Source organism: Lindgomyces ingoldianus (assembly GCF_010093535.1).
Source record: "Lindgomyces ingoldianus strain ATCC 200398 unplaced genomic scaffold BDR25scaffold_51, whole genome shotgun sequence".
Lineage (NCBI taxonomy): Eukaryota > Fungi > Ascomycota > Dothideomycetes > Pleosporales > Lindgomycetaceae > Lindgomyces > Lindgomyces ingoldianus.
In genome coordinates this window covers 253,832-276,539 of record NW_022985212.1, presented here as the reverse complement: position 1 = coordinate 276,539, position 22,708 = coordinate 253,832, and the positions used below count along the sequence as shown (strand labels likewise).

Below are 22,708 nucleotides of genomic sequence, written 5' to 3'. Positions count from 1 at the left end.
AGAGTGTGTTAGGGTGTGGTCTTAGCAAAAGTAAGCAACTTAGGTGTGTAAGCAACTCGCCTGTAAAGTACTTTATTAGAGCTTTAGAGTTTATACTTAAGCTATTATTAATATGTAAAGATTTAGAGGCTAGAATTAAGCTAAAATCTAATAACGTACTTTATAGGCAAGTTGCTTACACACCTAAGTTACTTACTTTTACTAAGACTTTACTAAACTACTCTTTTTACACTAATGTATTCCTAACAACACTACTTAGACATACTAGAAGAACATTAAATATAGCTTATAATTTAGGCTTTTAAATAAAATGTAACACTTTTAAAGTAACATGCTGTAGCTATGTATAGAGTTTTTAAAAAATAATAAATAACTAATATACTAGATAACCTTTATAAGCTAATTTTATAGCTAACTTATAAAAGCTAAGTAATAATAAAAAGTAAGTAATTATTAAGCATATACTTAAGCTATATACTTAAGAATTTTTCTTTTAGCTAGTAGCTATAGCTAATATAGCTAATTCTTTACACACTAAGCATAATTTAGGCTATGTTAGCATAAACTAGCTTAGTATGTTTATAAAGTGTTATTTAAAACTTAAAGTAAAGTTTAAGTATAACTATAACTATAAAAAAGCTTTTTATAAGAGTTTTAAAGAAATTTAAAGCTAGTTTAGCTTTATAAAGAATATTAAAGCTAAGTATAGCATTTAAAATAATAATATATATAACTTTAATAAAATAAGCTTTATAATAGGCTAGATATTTACTAAATATACTTATACTTAAAACTTTACTTTAAGCTCTAGTTAGCACTTTATAAACATACTAAGCTAGTTTATGCTAATATAGCTTAGATTTTACTTAGTGTGCAAAAAATTAGCTATATTAGCTATAGCTACTAGCTAAGAGGAAATCTTTTTACATATATAGCTTAAGTATGTGCTTAATAATTACTTAATTTTTATTATTACTTAGCTTTTATAGGTTAGCTATAAAATTAGCTTATAAAAGTTATTTAGTGTATTAGTTATTTATTATTTTATAAAAAACCTTATACATAGCTATAGTATGTTACTTTAAAAGTGTTACATTTTATTTAAAAGCCTAAAGTATAAGCTATATCTAATATTCTTTTAGTACATCTAAGTAATGTTGTTAGGAGTGCATTAGTGTAAGAAAAGTAGTTTAGTAAAGTCTTAGTAAAAGTAAGTAACTTAGGTGTGTAAGCAACTTGCCTATAAAGTACGTCATCTTAAGTGTTATAATATAGGTTTCTTTTATACTTATATAGCATACACTAGGGAGGTAAAAAGGATAATATTAAACGTTGTTAGTTCTTTGTTTAAAGTGTTGTTAAGATTTTAAAATGTAATTTTTATTATTTTTAGTAGCTTTTAGGGCCAGCGGATGACTAGTGTTAGCAGATGAGTGGTGGAACACGTTATGTGTTTCATGCTAGCCGGCTTAGTTGTTCAGCTGTCTCGGTGGTAGAATACGTTATAAAAGATATAAAAGTATTCTATAGCTTAATTAAATACTATATAAAGTGTGTAAAAGTGTAGAATAAATCTCTTTATCAAGTTTATTACTTTTTATTTTAATTATCTACGGTACTAGAGCTTCTAAACATCTTAAAAAGTTGTATAAAGATAACAAGCTATATAAACTACAGCTTTACAACTAAAGCTTTTATTTAAGTTGTATATAATTAGAAGCTATAGTATACTAAACACTATATACTATACCTTTTAGAAAGTTACTTATAATACTACTTTTTAAGATATTATATATGTTATATTACAAAAGATTTTTTAAATTCTAGAATAACTAAGCTTAAATTACCTAACAAGAAGATTCTACAACTTTATTAAACTAAAAGAAAAACTAGCGTTCTTAGATACTAAAAATATAAGCAAAGCAAGTCTTACTAATAATATTAATATAATTAAAGATATACTTGATAAAACTATAAGCTAAACTTAAAACACTTTAATAAGTTAGAAAGAACAAATTATTAAAAGCATTTTTAACTTTACTTTATATAGCCTGCTGCTGTTAAAGGTTTTAGTATAAAATATAGCTAACGAACTACTATATAAATGTAATAAAAAGCGTATTTGTAATAAAAAGCGTATTTGTAATAAAAAGCGTATTAGTAAGAGCTAGGCAAACAACTTTGTTAAGTGTACACCTAAGCTAAAGAGACGTTCTGACCTTACGTAGCAGATTCATAAGAGGGTTTTATTTGTAGAGAGACGGCAGTGGGGGTGATTATGTAGAGGAGTATTAGTTGTGTAGAGGACAGCCTGTAGTTTTAATAGACTAAGAAACTTAGCATTTTTAGCTAAGTACTAATATCGGCATTAGTGTTAATAAGCTGCACTCTTACAAGTTCTAGCATCTTGTATTAGTTATATGCGATTAATATATTAACGTAGGGGACATGCTAAGCGTTAGGTGTTATGCTAAGTGAGTGGGTAAGGACTCAGCTACAAAGTGCGCTAATACTAATCTACAGAGGCCCTGTGCGCGCTAAGTAGTGTGCCCTACAGTATGCTAGTTTACATGAAGATGTTGAAGAAGACTGTTTGTGAGCAGATGAAGACGGAGTCTTGATCCTCTAGAAGTGATCCACATCAAGTCTATGAGTTCTATACAAGAAAATCTAAAAGGAAAACCATATTAGAATTGCGGCGCACCCATCGCCTGCAATTTCGCCAATTCCCAATAAACCCCTTTCTTCTTCACCAGTTCCTCATGCTTTCCCTTCTCTACAATATTCCCTTGGTCAAACACATAAATAACATCAGCGTGTTGAATGGTACTCAAACGATGCGCAATCGCAATCGTTGTGCGGCCCCGAGCGGCCAGGTCTAAGGCAGCTTGAACCACCCGCTCGGACGCTGAGTCGAGCGCGGATGTGGCTTCATCAAGAAGGAGGACTTTGGGATTACGCAGGAGGGCCCGCGCGATGGCTATTCGTTGGCGCTGGCCGCCGGATAGGAGGGCGCCTTTTGCGCCGACGAGGGTGTTGAAGCCATCGGGGAGTGACATGACAAATTCGTAGATATTTGCTGTGGCTTCGTCAGTGTGAGTCTCACATAGCACTATTCAATGCACTTACCATCCTTGCACGCCTGTATGACTGCATCGTCAGACACGTCCTCCTTATCGGCGAGCACATTCTCACGGATCGTTCCAGTGTATAGCGTCGTCTCTTGACTTACAATCGCCAGCTGAGCTCGATAGTCTTGCAAGTTATAGTCCTTTAGATCCACTTCGTCGACAAATACGGCACCCCTGGTTGGGTCGTAAAAGCGCTCAAGAAGCTGCAACACCGTGCTTTTGCCACTTCCACTCGCACCAACAAGTGCAACAAACTGTCCTGGTTCGGCGCAGATACTGATACCGTGCAGAACGGAATGATGTGGTCTTCCGGGATATGTGAACCGCACGTCTTGTAGTTGGATTTTACCGCTCAAAGTGTTAACATTTTTGCCATTGGTAGACCAGTGATCGATCTTCGGAACGCGATTGACGAAAGACTTCAAGAGGGCAGCAGCTTTACGTGCCTCGCCCATATCAGGAGCGAAAGTGAAGATCGTGCCCGCACTTTGAGCGGCGCCTATGATGGCGAGGTAGATAGTAAAGAATTGCAAGACCGTGTATTCCTGGGCGAGCATCAAGCCACCGCCATACCAGAATACGAATGCAAGGATGAGTAAAATTAAGCCTTCCGATAAGGCAAACAGACCACCAGAGACGTTCATAAACCTGAGGTTGTCTCTGGCCTGGTCGCCGAGCTTGCCATGGTATTCGTGGAGGAGATGCTTTTCGAGCGATAGAGTAGCGACAGTGCGGATCGACGACGCAGTTTCGCACGCAAAGGATGCCGCATCTGAGCTCCCATTTGTACGTTTCTCCATACTAATAATTGCTTTGATTCGGAAGTAACCGCACGCAAGAACAAGTGGAATTGTGGAAGTGCAGACAAGGGCTAGCTTCCAACCAAATGCGCATCCGACAATGATCGCAACAAATACGGAGGCCACAGCGCTGACGATAGTGCCAAGTGTGGAACCACTCAATCCGGCCAGGCGGTTCGATTCCAATGACAGGAAGTTCGCGAGGGCGCCAGATGTGACCATATCACTATCGTAGAACTCCATATCTTGACGGAGCATGGCGGCAAACGCGCTCTGGCGCACGTTCCCAATCAGACGGGCTGAGCTTCTAGAGAGCGTTAAGCCATGAGCGAAGTGGAATAACCAATTGACGAGACCAAGCATGAAGAACATCCAGCACCAAAAGCCTACTCCTAGGCTGCTTAGTGATGTGCCTGGTGAAAGAAGGGAGTTGATCGAGTTTCCTAAGAAGATGGCTTGAATAGCCGGGTCACAGCCAGCGAGGAAGCTGAAGATCAATCCGATCGCCATTGTCATGTGCTCGCCTGTATTAATCTTCCAAGTGAACTTAACAAGCGCCCAGGTGCTGTGATCTGTTCCCTCCTCTTTCTCAGGTGTCTTCGCAACCATTGATGGTATGGACGTCACCGCTCGAGCCAGAGCAGGCTTTTCGCTTTCCTCGATAACATCCTCTTTCTCGGGATCGATCTGAACCGACATACGGTTACCTGTGTTGATCTTTGAAATAAGTTCCTGAGCCTGAACGAGGCTGGCATACACGCAATCAAGTCTACATAGCTCATCATGCGTGCCTTGCTCGACAATCCGTCCCTTCGACATGACAACGATATTGTCGGCTTGCTTTATGGTTGAGAGTCGGTGAGCAATGACGATGGTGGTCCGACCCTCTGCTGCACGATCGAGCGCTTCTTGAACAGTTCTTTCTAACTTTGTATCGAGGGCTGCTGTAGCTTCATCGAGTAGAAGAATTTTAGGGTCTGAAACGACAGCACGTGCAATTGCAATACGTTGCTTCTGCCCACCCGAGAGAAGGTTGCCACGTTCTCCAACCTTGGTTTGGTACTTCTCTGGTAGGTTGCTGATGAAGTCGTGGGCGTTGGCGATGCGTGCCGCTCTCTCAATGAGCTCCGTCCTCCTTTCCTTTGATGCATCGGCATACTCGGTATTGACCAGACCGTGTGCGATGCTGTCATAAATCGTTGTGCTGAATAAAACAGGCTCTTGGCTGACGACAGCCATATGTTGTCTGAGCCATCTCAGGTTGAGCGTCGTAATATCCTTGTCGTCTAAGAGAATCTGACCCTTCACAGGCAGATAGAACCGTTCTAAGAGACCTATGATTGTCGACTTTCCACTCCCCGAGGCCCCAACGAGCGCAATCATCTTGCCTGAGGGTACCTTCAAGTTAAAGTCTGTCAAAACCGTAGTGTCTGGCCGAGATGGGTATATGTGCCTCACGTTTTTAAACTCGATGTTACCCACGAAGCTCTCCGGTATATCTCCGTCGTCTGACTCCGGGTCAATCGGAGATTTGCGCTCAATGGTGTTAAATACCTTGTTCGCGGCTGCAGTTGCTGCGCCGAAAGCCTGGATATGTGGTAGGGTACTACCGATAGAGAATCCGGCGGTCATAATCACCATCACAACGGTAACAATGCTGGAAACCCCCAATTCTCCGTTATGCAGAAATCTGTTCCCTTGCCAGAAAGCCAGCGCATATTGAAGGTTCAGAATTGCCATCACATCAGCGATCATTAGTGACAGCCAAAGCTTGGCTTTGAAGTCGTGATTGGATGCCCTGTCCAGGAAGATCTTGTATTTCTGTTGGAACCGATTCTGGGTTCCGTAGGCGGCAACATTGCGAGCCGAAGCGAGAATCTCTTCGGCAAGTGAAGCAGCTGTAGCATATTCGTCCATCGAAAGGGTCTGAGTCTTCTTCATCATAGTCCCGTTGAGACCCATTATCATGAGCAGGGCTACAGTCCCAGAGAGCATGATCAACGAGAGCTTCCAAGACCGTATGAAGCCAATAATAATGGCACACACAAAGGTGGAGACTCCTGTGATAAATAACCCGATCTTGTGTCCAATGCCATCTTGCACTATGTTCATATCGGAGCTAATACGCGTGGTGACCTCGCCTGGGCCGAGGAAGTCAAAAAAAGCGATATTTTGCCTGAAGATTGCACGTAAATACAACTCGCGGATCTGTTGCGTTATACGCTCTCCCGAGTAGGAAAAGCCGACAAAACTGATCCACGACATGATGAATGACGCAAAACCTAGAACTATATCAGTTTGAACTTTAGGAGGAGCCAGAAGGAGGCATACCAAGGTAAACGAAATAAAGTGTGTACTGGTTGATTTGGTCCTGGAAATGCTTTGCAGCCACTGAATGGACGGAAAACGAAGTGAAGCTAGCTGTAAAATTGCCATACACAAGCTACCCAGACGTTAGTTACATGGTTGAGGATTAAATGAACTAAATGAATGAATAGGCATTCACGGGAGTGTGGTCTCTCTTAAAGGCCTTTGTGAATATATACAGCCCATTCATACGGAAGGAAATGCGTCAAGGATATTCCTTTTCGACAGAGGAATGACTTTGAGTAGACGCACCGTCATAAGGGGCATGGTCGCTCCAGCAGCGATGGACGCGACTAGCGCGATTACCATGATGATCAATTCGTTCATGTTTGCATATCGAAACAGCGCGAAATATCCAATGGTCAGTGTTGGTGCTACAAGTTGCCTGTTGATAATCTCCTTCTCTTCTTCATTAGGACCAGCCATAGGTATCCTGACTTCCTCTGATGGTGGCCCATGTTCCTCGTCAATCGCCACCCCTGACGAGGAATTCGTGCTTTGGGACATGATTGATCGATAGCAGCGCTCAAGTATAGGTAAAGCTTGTCGTCGTCCACCTGCGGAGTTATCGATGAAATTCGGTGGAGGTTTTCGCAACGTGAGAGATGCGATCCTGCGATTCTTTGGAGGTTTGAAAATTCCAAGAACGGTGCGTTACCTGGAGAGAACAAGGTTCTACCCTTCAAGGATCCTCCAATAAGAGACCACAAACAGTTGGTTTTTGATCCATGGAGGGTCACGTGACTTCGTAACGCCTATTGGCCCGCTGGTAGCTCCGTCAGATGTCGCAATTCTACAAAGAGTGTTAGTGGACCTTAAGATCAGCACTAGGTCATGCCAATAAATCTGAAGTTGCTCCGCTAAAGCGGGGGATGATCCCTAATCCTACAATCCGGCATTCCTGAAATCCGACAATCCTGCCATCCTGAAATCCCGAAATCCTGCAATCCTACAATCCTGCAATCCTGCAATCCTGCAATCCTACAATCCTACAATTCCCCGGCGCGCGTATGGTCGCTTAGTCCCATTTGACTTTTTCTCGTTTAGACAGCTGCGGGGTCTGCTGGTACAACGCTATGCTTACCTACAGCGTGATGATACTGCCATATCAACGAGTCGATACAGCCCCCTTTAAAATCGGCCTCACGCTTTTTACACTCTTAGCTTTGAGAGAATCCCTGTCGTACTAGGATACAATAGCCAAGATTCAATCGCCAAGATTCCGAAATAGCTAGCCTACGGATGTCAAGCGAGTGGCTTGTAGACACGCTTAGTATACGCTTAGTAATACAGTATTAATGTAACATACAATACCTTTGCGGGTAACCGTGCCACATCGATGCTCTCTGAAATGTCAGTTATGCTCCTCCTGAACCTCTCTCTCTAGGTTCGCACCTACTTGCTCCATCTCCTACCGAACCAACAATGCTACCGTAAGGAAGACATCAAGCCAAGATGATCAGCCCTGGGCACCTTGTCGCTTTCCCGATGAGGAAACCTTCCTTCCCTGAGCAACAATGGCTCCTACTGCCTTTCCCACAATATATATTAATAAATACTCTGCAGAACAGCACCTGGACGAATAGAATACACCTCACCAGCTTCTCGCATACCTGCATGATCACGCAACACAATTCGCAACACATCTGCCGGCGAAACTGTACACACCCCCTCATAAGATGCAGAGCCTCTGCATCTCTGCCAAGTGATTCTACGCGATGGCGAGGGCCAGCAGAACACATCCTCTTTTCGCATGGGCGATATCGACCCTGTGGTGGCCTTCTCGTCTGGCGAGGGAACAGCCTATCACTCCGACAGTGGAGACAAGGGTATGTATATGGCTTGCAATCGCTTCTGCGACCTACCAACGTGGTCACGCTAACCCCTTGGCAACTGCTACTCTATCATTACGCTTATTAGCCTCGGCTTCCTTCGGCTTCCTTCACTTGGATACAGCCTCACCATCTGTGTAGGCGATGTACTAGGCCTGCTTGCTAACCAACCGGTGCACAAGTTTGAGGCGGATCCTAACGACCTAGGCACACTGCAGGCTGTCTTTACGGGAACAAGGTAGGGAAGTGTCAGAGCTTTTCTACAGTCCTGGCTGATCATCTGGTGCAAGTATCTGAGGGCGTGGAGGCTGATAGTAGCTCCAATAATCAACCTACGGCGAGGAACAGTTGCGCGATCGACCCACACCTCAGACAGCTTAGCCAGCTTTTAACTGAAAAGTAGGACGGCTTCTTCTAGCTCCATGTTGTAACGGTTGGGAGGTCTAGTATACTTTGAGCCGCAGGTGGTCAGTTGAGACATGGGCATGTGTCCCCTGTGTGCCTCTGTGCCTCCGTGCCTCCGAGCTCCGGATTAGGCTAGGGGACGCCTGGAACATACGTTAGGGGGATAATTTAAGGTATATATACTCTATTCTGCACGCGAATCAACCGTTGGTAGATTATTCGTACCGTTTTGGTTGTGACCGCGGAGTGGTGTGGAACCCCACCCTTACAATCACGAGCATTGAACTCCTTCAGAGTAGTCAGACATATACCGTCCTCGACCTCCAAAGCCCCTTCATTCTGTAGCCGCTTTCTATTATGTGATTTGCGCTTTGCGGCTGCTTGATTTTGCTGCTTGAAGCTCAGCAACTTGGCTACGCATTAACACCATCAAGTGCGCCATCATCTCAGCGCCTTTGGTGAGCCGTGCAAGGTCTGTTTGATTATGCACGCAGCATTCTCCTGAGTAGTTTCCCACCTGGGCCTCTTGGGACGACCTCTATAAATTCAACACCGCCTGCCAGACGTTTGTAATCAGCTTTGCTCTCTTTTACGTATTCCTGAATCTCGTGCCTTAATACTTGCTCGTCACAATTGCTGTTGCGATACTGCTCGTGTTTGACGACAAATGCTTTCGGCACCTCCCCTGAGCGTGCATCCGGAACTGGTACTACACAGCAATCGGAGACAGCAGGATGAGTAAGCAAGAAAGTCTCGAGCTCTAAGGGAGAGACTTGGTGCCCTCTAACCTTAATGAGGTCCTTGATTCGGTCGGTGATGACGACGTGTTCGTTGCCCAACGGTGATTTGCAGACCATCGCTTGATCGCCAGTACGCAACCAACCGTCCACAAATGTGTCATTGGTATTCTGAGGATCATTGTGATAGCCCATGCTAATAGAAGGTGATCTTACAAACAACTCTCCAGGTACACCATGTTCTGAAACCTCTGAGCCATCTGCGAGAATGATTTTTGCTTCACAGCCTGGCAAAAGGGATCCCACGGACTTGAACCAAATATCATGATCGGGAGTCCAGCAGACAACGGTGCTTGCTTCGGTGAGGCCTATTGATGAAACATCAGCAAGAGTGGAAGCAGGATCGACATGCGCAATTTACCGTAACCTTGTCGAATACGACATTGTGGCAATAGTCTTTGTAGAGCATCTGCTGTCTTTTCTGGAAGCGGTGCAGCCCCACTCACGATATTGTCCACGCTGGTGAGATCATATCCGATGGCGATGTTGCGGATCTTGAGAATCATTTCAATCAGGGCCGGCACCTTGAAGATGGCGTCAGTGATGGCCTCGGACGGCTAGAAAGAGTAATACTAACAAGCCACAGTGTGGAAATCCTGTATTTAGAGATAACCTTGAAACAAGCTATCAAATCAGGATTTGGCAGTACTAGAATACCGTCTCCCCGGTACGTAGCGAGCTGTAAGACGGTAAGTGTATACGCATGGCTCATGGGTAGAACCCCTAAAGAGTATTCAGTGTATGTTCTCGAAGGTCCATTTTTCTCTTTCAGTTTTCGTCGGCCACTATCCAAAGCGAAAGATTGTAGAACGTTCGCTATCATGTTCTGATGAGTAATCTGGACTCCTTTCTGATACGCTTCCGTTAGCATTTAGGCTTCAGATATCGTCGTTTGGGTGGACAGCATACCGGGCGACCAGATGTTCCGCTTGAGTAGCAAAGGAAAGCCAGTTGTCGAGCACCTTGTCCTGGCTCCCACAGCATTGCATCCAAGCAGGGTTCTTTTCCTCCTTCAGTAACTAGATCCTGTACCGATTTTCGGCTGCAGGACAGGTTTGTAGAAGTGCGAGTCTGATCTGAACGATCTATCAAGTACACGTGGTTCTCTGGAATACCTACAGCTGCCGCAGCCTGCAGCGCGATTGGGAGGAGGGGCTCGCATGTGAAGATAGCTTTGGCTTGCGAATCACGAAGTTGGAACTCCAAATCTTCAACTGTAGATGAAGCACTGGCCGGGGTGCAGATGCCGTTGAGGCGTTGGATCGCCCAGGTCAAAGTCATGTAGTCAATCTGAGAGAGGAACGTGTCAGGCTAATTATCCTCAACTCCGCTCCCCAGGTCAGACTTACATGATTCAAGCTAAAAATGTTCACGACCTTGTTCCACTCGCTTCCTATGTTAGGCTTCCATCCCATATCTTTTGCCAAACCCTGAGCAAGGTGTTCGACGCGCTGTTTTACATCCAAGACAGGGTTGGTCGCGCCGGAGAGTGCACAGGTAAAGGGGCTTTTAGACAATTGAAATGGACAGCGGCCATATGCTTCATCAAACTGGAACTGATGAAGAGGAACCGAATCCGGAGGATCGAAGGGCAGGTGTGGTACCCATGCGGGGGCAGTAAAGACCATTGTAGGTGGCTATGGTGTTGGCTATAGGGTTGGTGTTTGCATAGATTGTGGCCTTGAAAGTAGTAATGATGATGATAGATAGAAGCTCACAATCTATCAACGATAGGCAGACTGGCTCTTAAAGCTAGCGATGACAACGCCAAGGAGTACGTGAGCAGACAAGAAGTTCCATTTAACCGTTCCGCAGCTAGCACACAGCCCATGGTAAGCACTAGACGCTTAGCATTCGAAATAGCCTTACGCCGATGCCGATCAACGTGGCTGTAGTATTGTACGCTTCCAACATAGTGTAGACAAAGCAGGCGCGCTTTATTCGGAAGCGAAGGTTCTAAAGATTCCTGCTAGTCTGAAGAAGGTAGTGTTGCAGCAGCTATCGTAGAGACACTTAGTCAACTGCGACTGTGCTACATCGCGTTTCGGGCTTCTTTGAAATGGGTAGACACTAGACAGAATCTCTGGAATAAACGAATCTCAGGCTTCAACGTACTGGCAACTTTCATGCTATTTACAGATCCAAAGAGAGCTAGACCAGGAACTAAGTACGATCGAATGGAAGGATGAACCGGGCAGTGGATACTGCATTCGATCGAATGTCATGTTATTGGAGGGTCGTATCGAGTAGTTTTACCTAGTCGCTTTCGTTGCCGATGACGTTCCTGCATGTCAGATGGTTGTCGGTAGCGTTCGGCCTCGGCTGAACTTGAGAACCGAGTGGAGTCACTAGTGCCATTGGCGGATCCCTTAATCCTGCGGTGTTCCTGCATGGGCTGACTGGAGAATTCGGTAGATGCATCCAGTCAAACAAGGTACCGAAGCCGGTGAGCGGGGGCCGTTCGGGACTCAGCCACGCGGTACGGCAAGTTAGGCCTGAGTTTTGTCAGTGGGTCTGCGTGCAGTGACCTCAACGAAAGCTACAGAGTGCGCTGAGATAATACAATACGGTGTAAGAGTCGTAAGAAAAGAGCACAAATTTGTCGATAATGAATCAGAGCCAAACTCGCCCACGTGTGATTGCATTGGGACCAACGAGCGGGCGATGTGCTAGTTTTCATTACATCATATCGTTCATCTGCAATTGCGCATGCCTTCTGCTTACTTCTTGTTCCTTCGTCAAGATAGACCGTTCGTTTGATACCCTCCCTTACTCCATCAATTGAGCCACCTCTACTCTCGTTTACACTGCTAACAGCTGCATCAATATGGATTTCAACTTCGCTTCACCCCGACCGAATGTGGAGGAAGAGGAGGAGTACTTCGTCGAATGCACATATGGAAGCAAGAGTTTTGCGCTACCCGTAATGAGCCACTTACAGCTGTTCACCTGCCGCATGCGAAATGACTTTCTAGCATCTTACACAGATAAGAAGATTCAAGAACCGTATTCGGACCTTCAAATGCTTGTGCAATTTTTGCGACACATCGCTGGCAGGGAGGACAGGGAAACCAGCATGTCCTCGGAGCTTTTCTCTAAAATCGTAGACAAGCTAGCAAACGACCATCTACGGGACAGAGACATCCATCGACAAGCTGCTGAGCAACAGGACGCCGATTTAAGCTGCAAGCAGGACATAATTAAATGCTACTATGAGGCTATGCACATGATGCAGCGGCCACTTAGCAAAAGGACGCCGCATCTCTTCGCAGCGTCCCACTTGAGCGAGCGGGTACCCACATACACTGTCTTCGGCGGACAGGGTAACACCCATGAGTATTTCACGGAACTCCGAGGCCTATATGCGACGTATGGGTGTTTGCTAGACAATCTACTGGAATTTGGAAGCATGATCCTCGGGCAACTTCTGAATGACGAGACGGTCGTTGACCAATATCCCCTTGGTCTTGACTTTTTCAAGTGGCTGAAGGAGCCCCAGACGACGCCAAACTTGGAGTATCTCCTCAGCGCCCCTGTCAGCTTCCCACTTATCGCCCTCGGCCAGCTCGCAAGCTTCTACGTTGCTTGCAAGATCTGGAACCTCACTCCCGGAGAGGTCGTTGAGAACCTTGAAGGCTCGACAGGCCATAGCCAAGGCATCGTTGTCGCGGCAGGCATCGCTACTTGCAGGACATGGGATGACTTCAAGGGTACGTTCCGATCATGCCTTGTCACTCTTTTCTTCACAGGATGTCGCTCCCAGCAACAGTTCCCTCTGAAGACTGCTTGGCAGAAGATGGTTCAGGATGATGCCGAGCCAACAGAAGAGCCCACTCCTATGATGAACGTCATGCACATGTCCCGCATTGAGCTGGAAAAGCAGGCCAAGGCTTTTAACCAGCATGTACCCGAGAACAAGCGTGTCGCTATCGCGCTCGTCAACAGTCCTACGAACATAGTCTGCGGAGGGCCACCCGAGTCATTGAAGAGCTTCACATCATGGCTAGAGGGCGTCAAAAAGGTGCAACAGAAAGTTAAGACTATGAGTGGCAAGGTTCTGACTACGAGGTTCCTTCCGGTTACTGCACCATTCCATACCTTCTACCTTGCCAACACCCGCAACATAATCGTAGCTGATATCGTTCGCTACAACATCGCCGTCAAGCCTTCAGACCTCCTTATCAGCGTCTACGACTCTAATACTGGTCGTGATCTGCGTGAGCTTGAGGAAGAAGCCCTCTTCCCCATCCTCATCTCAGCGATCACCACCGAGATGGTCGACTGGCCTGGCGCTACAAACTTCCCCACCATGTCTTGCATCATTGATTTTGGCCCCGGTGAGACAAGCGGCGTTGGCACTCTGCTCCACCGCTCGAAGGAGGGTACGGGCACACGAGTCATCCTTGCCGGGCCTCTTGAAGGAAGCCTGCCGCATGTTGGATATAAGCCTGATCTCTTCAATCCGCCGTCTTCTGACTCTCGCCAGAAGCCTGCAGACTGGCTGCGCGACTTTCAACCTTCACTATTGACTGACGCGTCCGGAAGAACCATCGTTAACACCAAGATGAGTCAGTTGCTCGGTACACCGCCGCTCATGGTCGCGGGTATGACACCGACTACGATCCATCCAGACTTCGTCGCCGCGATCATCAACGCTGGCTACCACGTCGAGCTGGCTGCTGGCGGCTACCATCAGGAAGACGATTTTGTAAAGGCTATTCGCACGATTGAGCAACTAATACCGGCTGGGAAGGGTCTTACAATCAACGTCATCTATTCCGCGCCACGACAAATTGGATGGCAGATCCCGTTGATCAAAAAGCTTATCTCACAAGGAACTTTAATTGATGGCATCACTCTCGGGGCTGGAGTACCATCAATTGAGATTGCGGCTAACTATATCAATGAACTCGGTATTAAGCACATTTCTTTTAAGCCTGGCAATGTGAGCGCCATTCAAGAAGTTATTAGAGTCGCTAAGGAGCACGCTGAGTTCCCGATCATGCTACAGTGGACTGGTGGACGAGGAGGTGGTCATCACTCTAGCGAGGACTTCCATGCTCCTATTCTTCACACTTATGCTGCAATCAGGCGCTGCCCCAACATCATCCTCATCGCAGGATCAGGGTTCGGCGGAGCTGACGACACATACCCTTACCTCACTGGGTCATGGGCGTCGAGGTTCAACCAGCCTCCTATGCCCTTCGACGGTGTTCTCTTCGGTTCGCGCATGATGGTCGCTAAAGAGGCTCACACCTCGCTCGCGGCCAAGGAAGCTATCGCCGCCTGCCAAGGTGTCGAGGATGCGATGTGGCAGCAATGTAAAGACATCGTGACTGTCAAGTCCGAGATGGGCCAGCCCATCCACAAGATCGCTACCCGTGGTGTTCAGTTGTGGGCTGAGATGGATAAGAAGATATTTTCGCTTCCCAAGAGCTTGCAGCTGCCTGAGCTTCAGAAGCAGAAGAGCTACATCATTGGGCGCCTTAATAAAGACTTCCAGAAGGTCTGGTTCGGCCACTGCTTCTCAACGGGTAAGGCCGTTGACCTTGTGGATATGACTTACCAGGATGTCGCCCGCCGGATGGTCAACCTCTTCTATCTCAGTAAACGCTCCCAGTGGATTGATCCCTCATATGTTCGCATCTTTGGTGACTTCATCCGTCGTATCGAAGAGCGTCTCCCCTTGTCTAACTGGGAGCTCACACAGCCTATATTTACCAGCTACGCTGACTACAATGAGCCATTTGAGGTGCTGCGCAACCTTGCCCATGCCTACCAGGAGAGTCAGACGCAGCTCATCAACCAAGAGGACCAGGATTACTTTCTCGCCATATGCTGTCGCGCGGGCCAGAAACCCGTTCCCTTCATACCAGTTATTGACGGTAATTTTGAGACCTGGTTCAAGAAGGACTCACTTTGGCAATCTGAGTTCGTCGATGCGGTTGTCGACGAGGATGTGCAAAGGACTTGTATCCTGCAGGGGCCTGTTGCTGTCACTTACGCGACGCCACGGAACATCAACGAGCCCGTCAAGGTCATCTTGGACAAGATCAACGCGGGCCACCTAGACAGGATCCTCCAGCAGACCTATTCTGGTAATGCTAATGCAATCCCCAGAGTTGAATTTTTCGGTCACCATGCTTCTCGGAAGTCTGTCCGTCAGCAGGGTCTCTCCATCTTCACCGGGCCCAATGCTACCACGTTCAAGATCCCTACCGATATCAAGGAGCTTCCTTCGCCGGATGAATGGTTCGATCTGCTCGCCGGCGAGAAGCTCTCATGGCGTTATGCCCTCTTTAATAGCAAGTACGTCAAAAGCGGACATAGCATGATCCCCAACCCCCTCCGACAAGCATTTGCGCCAGCACACGACCTGTCTGTCATCATCACCGAAAAGCAGCGCCATGACTGTGTCTCTATCACAATGAGCAGTAACGGCACCACTCAAACTGATCTCTCAATCTCGACCGAACATGGCAATAAGATCATCGTTCGCATGTACTGCTTTGAAAACGCCTGTACCGAGCCGCTGGCTCTTGAGTTCCGCTTCTCGTACCACCCTGAAACTCCCCACTCCCTGCTGCATGAAGACACCGAAGGGCGTACTGACAGGATCGTCGACTTCTACAAGAAGGTCTGGCTTGGCAAAACATACAAGACGCCCGTGCTTCCTGGAGGCTGCCAGGCGTACAAAACCAGTGGTGGCAAACTTCTGATTACGCAGGATATGGTTGAGAAATTCACGGCCACCATTGGTGGAGGTATCCGTCATACCGACAAAGAGGGCTATGTGCCGATGGATTTCGCCATCGTGGTTGGCTGGAAGGCTATGGTGAAGGCTCTCCTGCTTGTGCAAGCCGATCTGCTTAACCTTGTCCATCTGTCAAACAAATTTCGTATGTATCCTGCGGCTGTTCCACTCAAGGTAGGAGAGGAGACTGAGAGTTTTGCGCGCACTACTTCCACTAGCATCTCCGAGACGGGGAAGACTGTCGAGGTCTGCGCAACAATCAGCAGGAACCATGTGCCGGTCATGGATATTGTCTCCGAGTTCTTCTACCGCGGCACTTATACTGACTTCCCCGAGTGCTTCTCCACGAAGAAGGAAGACCTTTGGGAGGTCGACTTTGCTTCTCCTAGCTTGGCCAACCTGCTGCTATCGAAGGAATATATCACGTGGAATGAGCATGTCGAGGCTGAGGAACTCGCCAAGCAGACGCTCACCTTTGAGCTAGAGACCTTCTTCTCACTTAAGTCGAAGAGTGTGTACTCTCACCTTCGCACCAACGGCAAGATCTTCGCCGCCTCCGCGAGCTCTAAGGTTGCACGGGAGATCGCTACCGTTCACTACGATTCGCTTTCCACTGCGACACGTAATGTCACTAGCAACCCCGTCATGGGCTACCTTGAGCGCTATGGAAAGGTAGTTAGTAAACGCCTACCGTTTGAGCGTCCTGTATGTCTTGACAACACTAGGGAGGGTTTCGTCTTTACTGCACCGGCTAATAACTCCGAATACTCGAGGATCAGCCAGGACTTCAACCCCATCCACGTTTCGCCTGCCTTCGCGAAGTACGCTGGTCTTCCTGGCCCGATCACACATGGTATGCACACTTCGGCCATCATCCGCTCGATCATCGAGATGCGCTGCGCTGAGAATGATATCGCATCTATGCGCAACTTCTCGGCTACTTTCACTGGGATGATCAAACCCGGCGACAGGGTTGAGGTGCACTTTGATCATATCGCTATGCTAGAGGGTAATAAGATCTTCAAGATTGAAGCATGCAATGTGGCAAGCCAAGAGAGGGTGTTTGTTGGCGAGTGCGAGATTGAGCCGGTTGAGACAGCCTACATCTTCACAGGTCAGGGTAGCCAGGAGGTGGGTATGGGAATGGATCTGTACGAGACTTCGTCTGCTGCTCGTGCAGTTTGGAACCGGGCAGATAAGCACTTTGATGAGACATATGGTAAGCGTTTGAAGCCGTCTTTCATCGTGAAAAACCTCATGCTGATCAATCACAGGCTTCCGAATCTCCGATATCGTCCGCAAGAACCCCAAGACACTGACTGTTCACTTTGGCGGTAAGCGTGGTGCCGCTATTCGTCAGAACTACATGCGCATGACCTACGAGTCGGTCTCCAAGACAGGCGCAAAGGAAACCAAGCGCTTCTTCGACATCAACTCCACCACCCCCAGATACACCTACCGCCACCCCAAGGGTCTTCTCCTTTCCACTGAGTTCGCGCAACCTGCCCTCACCGTCATGGAGAAAGCATCCTTCGAAGACATGGTATCGCGCGGGCTCGTCTCGGATAAGTCCAAATATGCAGGCCACTCGCTCGGCGAATATGCCGCTCTCTGCGCAATTGCGAACATGATGCCTCTAGAGCAATTTCTCTCCATCGTATTCTACCGCGGCCTAAGTATGCAAGTCGCTGTCGAACGTGATGATGAAGGACGCAGCGAATTTGGTATGATGGCAGTGGACCCCTCGCGCGTGACTAAGAGTTTCGATGTCAAGAAGCTCGAGGCAACTGTCATGACTATTGCTAAAGATTCGGGAGCGCTGCTTGAGATAGTCAATTACAACGTGCAAGACAAGCAATACGTCTGTGCCGGCACTTTGCGCAATTTGCAAACACTCACACTAGTCTGCAACGACCTCGCCACATCCACCACGCCACCCCCCTCGCTCGAATCTCTCATCACTAAATACGTCGACAGCCTAATCACAGTGGACCCAAAATCCATCACTCTTGACCGCGGCAAAGCTACTATTCCACTCGTCGGCATCGACGTGCCTTTCCACTCCTCTTTCCTGCGCTCGAACCTCGCTGCTTTTAGGGAAGTGCTGCAGCAAATCATTCGTGTGGATTGCATAGATCCCGGCAAATTGATTGGCAGATATGTGCCCAATGTTACGGCGAGACCATTTGATATTAGCAAGGAGGCGTTTGAGTACGCATATAGTGTTACGGGGAGCGACAGGTTGAAAAGTGTGCTTGATGGGTGGGTGGAGATTAAAGGGTAAAGAGGGAAGGCGTGGATAAAGGATTAGATCGCGTGGTCTATTGGTGGTTGTGATAGACCCATATGTAAGGCAGTGTTTGTAACGTATCCTGTACATATTGCTTTTTGCGCATGCTTGGCTTAGGTGTTCTGCAAATCTGGCGATAGTTGTTAGGTAGAAGGACTTCAGACTATCCTTAATTTGTGAGCCCTGCCTAAGGAAAAGAGATAGCCAGGTAAGCTGTGCGGCACATGTCCTTGAAGATCGGTAATGCCAAGAAGAGGAGAATTGTGGAATCCCGGAAATCCAGCATCCGGAAAGGTTAGGCCAAATTTGCAAGCGAGGACGACTTCTATTTTGAAGAGGAAAGATCTGCGAATTCAACAAGTACACGACAGTGCGACAAGCTTAAGAATGGGTTAGGGTGGATCTTCTCGCATTCCTGATATAGAAATCTTCTTTCTCTAAGCCACAACAGCTCCTACAGCTTTTACTTTTGCACCTACAGCCTTTACTATTGCCTCTTAGCTGTTGTTATAGCCCTTACTACTTCTACTATTATTAGCAGAGCTTGCTCTGCTTATTATATTCGGGTTTGCAGAACGAAAAGTTGAGCAGAATCTCCTCTTTTAGACGCGCTAGTCAGAATTTCTTCAGATAAACCCCGGTAACGCTATTTTTCTGTCACCTTATGTGTTTCTTATATTCTTTTTTTAAAAAAAAATGTATACCTAATGTAAGTGCACCTTTATGTTAATTTGCACGCAGTTTGCTCTAGCATGCGTTGTGTAAAACATGTTTAAATTATAGTTAGTTGCGTCTGTTCCACCTCTCTAGCCACATCGGTGTGTCGGGGATTGGCATCAGCCACATTGGTGTGTCAGGGATTGGCATCAGCCGCATCAGTGTGTCGGGAATTGGCATCAGCCGCATTGGTGTGTCAGGGATTAGCAGTTGCTCACACCTGAGTTGCTTACTTTTGCTAAGACCACACCACAACAAACTCTATTATGGCCATAACAACCCGCTCTAGCACTATATAGTACAGTACAGCCTAGAATATTATTTAGATACTACTTCTACGTCTTGCTTACACGTTTGCGCGTTATGCCTAGTCTAATTGCACTGTCCGCAGCGCCTTTATGTTACAATCCTTGCTTCGCAGAAGCACTCGGGTCTTGTGATGTTCCTAAGGGGGAAGTAGGGCGGATGGTAGGGGCCAATCCGGTAGGGTGTACAGTCCTACGTACAGGCTAATGGGCTACTGGAGGGGAATAGAGTGACTAGATTGTGGTTTGCCCTGTATGCAGCAGTAGAGAGGCTAGGTTAAACAGTCCTGTTAGACAGAATTAGAGGTATATATAGTGTAAGATATATAAATAGTATTATAGCTTTTTAGAAAGCTAAATGCTACTTAGTTTATATAAAGAATAAACTAAACATTAAACACACCTTCTAAAGGTTGTTTAATAAGGGAACTATATACATATATAGAAGGTGCTAAGGCAAGTTTAGATAAGTTCTCTAAGTTTAGCTGTGTTAGCTGTACTGCTAACTTGCTTAAACTTACTAAGCTTGCTAAGGCTTCTTTAGGACTTATGTCTTACCTTTTTATTAGACAACACATTCTTCTATTACTGCAGGCAGTGGTGCTGCTTCTGTGCCCTCTAAGTAGTCTGTAAGCAAGCCCTGTCCTAACCTAGCTAGATTGTGGAGCACTGCTGGTGGAGTTACGCTGGTCTAACTGTAGACTGTAACACGCTGCCCCTCCTCTCTAGCAGCGTCCTTGCCGCTCTGCTTACACAACTGTGTTAGTAAGGGTTTATTTATAAAGTAAGCGCCTACTTACTAAAAGGCATCTCTAACATCTATTTTTTTTAGACTAAATAGCTTGTTAGTCCTGTTTATCTTATTATCTTTATGTTACCCTTTATTTTAATCCTTTTTGCTAGATAAAAATAAGGCCCTGCAGCGCTTACTAATTCTTAAGGTTGTTCTATGTGTTAATGTTGTCCTTAGATAAGTGCATTAAGTGTGTAAAAAAAAACAACAGGTGCAACACCTTTATGTCTAATGCTGTGTAGGAGCGCTTAGAGAGAGAGAGAGAGGAACTTCTTTAGTCTACTAAAGCCTCTTAGGCTAGGGACTGTGCGTTATTAGACAAATAACTAGTTTAGAATTAGAAGCAACTCTGTTTACAGGAAAAGATGCTATGTTAGAGCTAGAAGACCTTAGAGGCAAAGAATAAAAAGCGTTCTAAACAAGATTATATTTAAAAATTACTAGATCTGCTAGAGGCTTAACATGTAAAGTACTTAAAGGGGGACCTTTTCTCCCTAGACAAGATAGAAGCCCTTAAGGCTAAAGTAAAGGGTTGTTCTCCTCTACAGCCTTTATTAGCTAAGACTTGTCTCTAAAGGCTGCTGCTATCTAGTAATAACGTAGCTGTTCCTTTTAATATAGGTGCCTTATTACCTAGCTAGTTTCTTTTAGACAAGCCTAAAGGTACCCTTATACTAATAGCTGCGCGTTCTGCAAATTCTTAGCTAGTTTCTAAGTGTTTTTACTAGTTAAAGCACTTTAATAAGCATATAAAAAGAAAAGTTATAGGCGCTTATTAGCTTTTTATTATTAATAGCTATAAAAGCTAACGTACTTCACAGGCGAGTTGCTTACACACCTAAGTTGCTTACTTTTGCTAAGACCCTACTAAACCACCTTTCCTACACTAATGCATTCCCCACAACACTACTTAGACGCGCTAAAAGAATGTTAGATACAGCTTACGCTCTAAGCTTTTAAACAAGACATAAAACTCTTAAAGAAATATGCTATAGCTATGTATAAAGTCCTATAAAAGACAATAAATAACTATAGCACTAGATAACTTTTACAAGCTAATTCTACAGCTAAATTATAAAGGCTAGGTAATAAAAAAAAGCAAGTAATTATTAAGACTATACTTAAGCTATATGCGTAAGGAATTTCCTCTTAGATAGCATTTATAGCTAATATAGCTAATTCTTTGCGCGCTAAGCGTAATCTAGGCTATATTTATATAAACTAGCCTAGTATGTTTGTAAAGCGTTATTTAGAGCTTAAAGTAAAGTTTTAAGCGCAAGTATAGTTAAGAGATATTTAGCTAATTATAAACCTTATTTTGCTAAAGTTGTACGTGTTATTATTCTAGATGCTATACTTAGCTTTAATATTCTCTACAAGGCTAAACCTACTCTAAATTACCCTAGAACTCTTATAAAGAGCTCTTTTATAGTTATACTTACGCTTAAATGTTACTTTAAGCTCTAAATAACACTTTACAAACATACTAGGCTAGTTTATATAAACATAGCCTAGATTACGCTTAGCGCGTAAAGAATTAGCTATATTAGCTATAAATGCTATCTAAGGGGAAATTCCTTACGCATATAGCTTAAGTATAGTCTTAATAATTACCTGCTTTTTTTTATTACCTAGCCTTTATAATTTAGCTATAGAATTAGCTTATAAACGTTATCTAGTACTATAGTTATTTATTATTTTTTATAAAACTTTGCACATAGCTATAGCACATTTTTTTAAGAGTTTTCTGTCTTGTTTAAAAGCTTAGAGTGTAAGCTGTATCTAACATTCTTTTAGCGCGTCTAAGTAGTGTTGTAGGGAATGCATTAGTGTAGAAAGAGTGGTTTAGTAGGGTCTTAGCAAAAGTAAGCAACTTAGGTGTGTAAGCAACTCGCCTGTGAAGTACGTTATAACTTACTTAATTTCTAGTAGTACTATAAAAAAATAAAATTATTACTATTTATATGCTTCTACACTTATTGCACCTTTTATAGCCTTTTAATGTAGGTTGTTTTACTTCTTTAAAAAAGGTGTATAAGCGCTAAGCTAAAGATCTTATGCGTAACTAAATTACTTATATTATAAAACTTAAGTTCCTACTATACTTTATACGCGCCTATAATACAGTAATTACTTTTAGTAATATCTAAGAAGAGTTTTAAGGCGCTAGTTTAGTTCTATTTAACCTAGAATAGGTTAAAATAGCTTTTAACATTTAGTTGCATACTTTATTACTACTACTACTTATTAATAATAAGCTCTAGCAGTTGTAAACCTTAAGTAATACCTTTAAATTTAGGTTATAATTAATGCTTATAAAAGTAAAAATTTAAAGGCATGTAAATAGCTTACTAATGTCTATAGTAAAGGCCTTTAAAAAAGTTTTAAAGAGGGCAGTAATTATTACGCATAAGCTAGTGTTAGTGTAAAAGGATATTATAAAGCTTTAAGTAGTAAATAAGGCTGCTACGTAACATAGATTGCATAAAAGAAAGTAAATTTAAGTAAAAAAAAGCT

General features: G+C 44.9%; 3 protein-coding genes across 3 annotated transcripts; 1 reads left to right on the top strand and 2 right to left on the bottom strand.

Moving 5' to 3' along the window:
* Positions 1–2,428: 2,428 nt before the first annotated feature.
* Positions 2,429–7,087, bottom strand: BDR25DRAFT_272329 (P-loop containing nucleoside triphosphate hydrolase protein). The gene is made up of 4 exons (XM_033687307.1): positions 6,551–7,087; positions 6,263–6,374; positions 3,130–6,213; positions 2,429–3,079 (listed from the first exon to the last, which is right to left on the bottom strand). The coding sequence occupies exons 1-4, from the start codon at positions 6,803–6,805 to the stop codon at positions 2,688–2,690; spliced, it is 3,843 nt and encodes a 1,280-aa protein (XP_033540818.1). The 5' UTR covers positions 6,806–7,087; the 3' UTR covers positions 2,429–2,687.
* A 1,605-nt stretch (positions 7,088–8,692) lies between these two features.
* On the bottom strand, positions 8,693–11,093 carry BDR25DRAFT_272325 (amp dependent CoA ligase). Its single transcript, XM_033687306.1, has 5 exons — positions 10,682–11,093; positions 10,242–10,622; positions 9,910–10,182; positions 9,694–9,856; positions 8,693–9,640 (listed from the first exon to the last, which is right to left on the bottom strand). The coding sequence occupies exons 1-5, from the start codon at positions 10,958–10,960 to the stop codon at positions 9,018–9,020; spliced, it is 1,719 nt and encodes a 572-aa protein (XP_033540817.1). The 5' UTR covers positions 10,961–11,093; the 3' UTR covers positions 8,693–9,017.
* Positions 11,094–12,288: 1,195 nt separating this feature from the next.
* Positions 12,289–18,370, top strand: BDR25DRAFT_243935 (beta subunit of fatty acid synthase; the record flags this gene model as incomplete). The annotated part of the gene is made up of 2 exons (XM_033685833.1): positions 12,289–17,305; positions 17,361–18,370. The coding sequence occupies 2 exons, from the start codon at positions 12,289–12,291 to the stop codon at positions 18,368–18,370; spliced, it is 6,027 nt and encodes a 2,008-aa protein (XP_033540816.1).
* Positions 18,371–22,708: the final 4,338 nt, after the last annotated feature.